The 4,450-nt window shown below is 61.3% G+C and overlaps 1 protein-coding gene across 1 annotated transcript in view; it reads right to left on the reverse strand.

The window, feature by feature from the left end:
• Positions 1-2,440, reverse strand: part of NID2 (nidogen 2 (osteonidogen)) — a 28,131-nt gene extending 25,691 nt beyond the window's left edge. The window contains exon 1 of the mRNA XM_010579858.1: positions 2,273-2,440. Within this exon, the coding sequence (XP_010578160.1) occupies positions 2,273-2,440 (168 nt within the window). The remainder of the gene's footprint in view (positions 1-2,272) is intronic.
• Between the last annotated feature and the right edge of the window lie 2,010 nt (positions 2,441-4,450).

The following is a 4,450-nucleotide window of genomic DNA, read 5'->3' on the forward strand; positions in this document are numbered from 1 at the left end:
CCCCCCCCCACCTCCCAGCCCTTTCCCCAGGGAACGGCCGCGGGGCAGCACATGGGCCACACGCCCCGTGACTCGCCCCCGGTCGCGCCGGGAACGCCACCGAGCTTGACCACACCGCGTTCCTCCCTCGTTCCCGTCATCCCACGCCTGGGCCAAACCCTGCCCCGGGGTTTTCGGGGCTTGTGCAATCGAGGCAGCGTCGCTCCACCGTCCCCCTCCTCGCCCGACGCCTTCCCGCCCCGCACCCGCTTGTTTTTTCCCCCTTCTTTTCTTCCCTTTAGGCAAACGGGGCGGGATCCGCTCCCACGATCCGACGCGATGCCGGCAGCTCCCCGAAACGCGGTGGGAGGAGGTGGCCGCGGCACCTCGACCCGTTGCCCCCACGGCCCGAGCCGGCTGCCGCTCGCGGCAGATTTTCCGCCCGGCCGAGGCTGTTTCCTCCTGGAGGGGAGCGGCGCTGCGATAACGCAGCTGGAAACAATCCCCGGAGTTTCTCTCGCCTGGGTCACCCGATGACTCGGAGCGGGGCTGTTCTTCCCAGCGCGGAGGGACCGTGCATCCCAGTAGCCCCCCCCAAATCCCTCCTCTCCCCAGGGACGCTGTCACAGTCAGGACAAGGGGACACAGGGACTTGCGCCAGCTGCCGCTTCTGCCTCTATCCGCCAATTTAAAAGCGGGGTGTTTGGGCATGTTTAAGATGCTCGGGGCATCTTCCCGACAAGGAAAACCCATCATCCTAGGAGGAAAAGCACCGGGATATCACCAACTTGGGTGCTCCCCATCCCCGTGCCCCGACTCCCCGGGGTGCAGCACCCTGGGTGCCTCCCCAACCTGTCACCGCATCACTTGGGCCACGGGAGCACCCATGTGCCCACGTCGGGGAGCTGTGAATCCCCAAATCCCACCGCTTAGAAAGAGTGAAAGGCGGAAAGCCTGGTGGGTGTTTAGCCTGGGGAAATCGGAGCTGGGGAAAACGTGGGAACAGTCAGGAAAGGACACCAGGGAGGGGAAGGCGATGCTCTGCCCCCATTCCCTGTGGAACCGGGGTTCCCGGGAAGGGGAGTGGGGTTGGGATGGGTGAGGAAGCACCAGCCAGCGGTGATGGAGCGTTCCCGGGCAGGGAGAAGGTTTGGCTTTTCCTCGCAGGACCCTCCCGGCCTTATTTGTTCGACACGCGAATATCCAGCGAGAGCTGCCAAAGCCGCCGTTCCCCAACCAGCTGCATCCCTCCGTCCGGCTCTCCGGCACGGCGCTGCCTGCCAAAACCCTCCCCATCTAACGGGCTCTAAATTAGGTTATTCAGACACCGCTACAAACAGTTCCAAAGCGAGTGCTGAGCTGGAGAAAGGCGAGAAAATCACAGTACGGTCGCCCTGAGCCGTGCCGCTGATGAAGAACAGACGGACGCAGCTTCTCCGGGCACAGCTCTTTGGGAAAAGCTGGGCTTGGCAATAACACGGCACGGCGGTGGAGCAGGCATCCGCTCGCCGCCCCTCGCCACCACTCAGCTGGCGAGGAGAAGCCGTTTGGAGTCAGGAAAAGTTTTGGAAAAAAAAAAAAAACCCAAACAAAACCCAACCCTGAAATTCCTTGCGGATGCTTCAAGTTTTTCCAGCTCCTCATTTGTCTTCTGGGTTTTGTGGCGTGCTGCTTTTTCTTCCGCTTTGGGTTGTTTTTATACTGGGGGGTTTTTTCCCCCCTCTCCACCAGGAATGTGACCGGCAAGAAGAGGGTCACATCGGAAGCGTGACGAACAGGAGAGATTCGTCATATGCAGTGACGAGACTTTCTCAAAATCGTTTTTCCCCCCCCAAATAGCTGCAATTTATGCAAATGAACAAAAAGAAGAGCTAAACAGGGACTCGGTGCATCTGGCTTCCCACACTGGTTTCTCTCCCAGGGGAGATGAAGGAGGGAGATGAGTCTGCGGTTACGCTCCTGGCTGCACACCTACCCCGGCCCCAAGCCTGGCTCAACGGCGCTGGGGGCTGGATCCCCCTCCGCAGAGAAGGACGGTCCCCGTGGCTGGCCGTGCTCAGCATCAGAACTTCCAGCAGTGGGAGAAGGAGCTGGGACCGGGTGGAAAGCATCCCCCCTCCACCCGGGCTGCCTCGTGCACCTCGGAGGCATGGCCGGACCAGGAGATAGTCCCAAAGAGCCTTCTCCATCCCATGTTTTTCCCCATTGCGCTGGTACTGAGCAGCCCAAGGACAGGAACAGCAGCGTCCCCTGGTCCTTCAGGGTTTCCAGTGTATCTGGGGGCAGCACCCACCCCCAGTAAGGGCTGGATTTTGTCACGGTTCCTCCTCCTCCTCCTCTCTCCAAGCAACCCGTTTCTGTTGAATTTGGCCTTCTGGCTTTGTCCGGCAGGCTGGTGTCTGTCGAGGAACTTCGCAGCGGCGGTAGGGATGCCACCAGAAGACTTTGGTCTCTTCTCCATCGCAGCAGACCGGCCGGTGCTGTGCCCTTCGTGGGACCGCGCGGTGCCATTGCTCAGCCGGCAGCCCGTGCCCGGGTGATGGGGAGCAGCATCCCCCAACGCCCGCGGTGCAGGGAGGAAAGCAAAACCCAGGGGTTTTACTTGAAGAGGCGACTCCTGCGGACGGAGGCAGCTTGCCTGGGGATGGTTTTTTGGTTCAAGATGGCAAGTTTCTGCTCTGAGCAAGGAGTGGAGATGCTCTGCCCATGTGCAAGCCCCAGCCTGCGGTGAGGACCGTTCCTCCCTGGCGTTTGCAGCATCGCCGCAGGGCTGGCACCGATCGCTCCGGGGCCCAGGACAGACACCGTCCTCCCAGCCCTTGGGAGTCAGTAAATCAGCTCTCGGGAGCTGCTGGGCTCCCCTTCCGAATCTTCACCCTGGGGAAAACCTGAAGGATTTGAGCCCATCTTCCCCTGGCTCCACGCTGCCGGTATCACCCCAAAAAGAGGATCGCAGGCCTGGAAAGAGGTGCCACATGCTCTGCAGAGGACTACGCTCACTGGGGTGCTGGCAAGCCGCCTTCTTGCCCTTCCCGCCGTGTCATCCTCGGGGAGCTGACAACAGCCAGGGCGCTGGGCCTGCTAAAGAAGGCAGCGGGTGTGTTTTCGAGGCTCTGGCTGGGAGGATTATCGCTCAGATTGCTTCTCCAAACAGGCTGAATTTCTTCTTCCCTGGGCCCCAGGCAGGAAGCAGCCGCTGGGTTCGCGTTCAGCCCTAGCGAGGGCAGCACTTCAACACCGCATGTGTGCAAGCGCCGAGCTGCAACGAGTTTTATCTCGATTTTTTTCCAGAACTGGGGCTTTCACCAGCACAGAGCACCAGCCACAAACGGTCCCTGCCCTCTCAACTGGAGAAGTCACCAGCTCCCTTCGTGCAGTATGAGAAATACAGTCCATCGCTAAAACATGCCAGGGCTGATGTCTGGCCCCTCAGACCTCCTTTCCCACCCCTCCTGTCATCTTGATACCTTCCTGCGCTTCGCGTACACTCATCCAGAGTAGCAAAAAGGGGTCTGAAAGCAGACAACTGTGGTTTCAAGCTTATTCATCATCCCATGTATCCTGCAAGCTGCGGTACACAGTATGTGGTGGCATTTCTGTGGCCACTTCTTTTCCTGGAAGAAGCTCCGGGGGCTTCTCCTGAGGTTTGCTTCTGGGATAGCGGAATGCTGACAAGAGCACAGAGGGGCTGGGACCCCCGTAACGGAGGGCTCGGCAGCGGTACCACCGCACGGCAGCCGTGCCGGCTGGGGTGCAGGTAGAAGTGATGCCTGGCCGGGTTGAAGGCTCAAGTGCAGCATGCCTCCCGCGATGTACAGAAGCACGGGCACCCCGAGGAGTGAGGGCACATGGCACGCTGCTCCCTGAGAGAGCACGGGGTGCTGGACAGCAGAATGGGGCCCAGCAGCGAAATGCCCCTGGGGTAGCTCTGCCCAGTCCCTGCTTTACCTACGCCAGTGCAGCAGCTGGGCTTGGCCCCAGCCCTCTCCCCCGTCACACCCCCAGGAGCTCAGCCCCAGCCTCTACCCCGTAACCCCACTAAGGGCTCAGACCTGACCCCCTTACCCGTAACCCCCCCCGCCCATGGGCTTGGCCCCAATTCCCTCACTCGTAACTATCCCTGGGGCTCAGCCCTGACCCCTCACCTTCACCCTCGCCAAGGGGCTCCGCTCCAGCTCCCTCCTTTATGCCCCCCCCCTCCAGGCACTCAACCATGCCCCCCCTTACCCACACTCTGTCCTCTACCCCATAACCCACCCCCTGAGGAACTCAGCCGTGCCCCTCTTACCTGTAAGCTCCCCAGAGTCTCAGCCCCCATCCCCTACCCTGTCCCCCCCCTCCTCCAAGACCCTCAGCCCCGACCCCTTACCTTCAACCCCCCCAAGGCGTCTCCGCTCCAGCTCCCCCCCCTATACCCCCCCCCCCAGGATCTCAGCCCTGAGCCCCTTCCCTCCAAACCCCCAGGGTCTCA

Source organism: Haliaeetus leucocephalus, unplaced genomic scaffold (assembly GCF_000737465.1).
Source record: "Haliaeetus leucocephalus isolate CR32 unplaced genomic scaffold, Haliaeetus_leucocephalus-4.0 Scaffold678, whole genome shotgun sequence".
Taxonomy (NCBI): Eukaryota; Metazoa; Chordata; class Aves; order Accipitriformes; family Accipitridae; genus Haliaeetus; species Haliaeetus leucocephalus.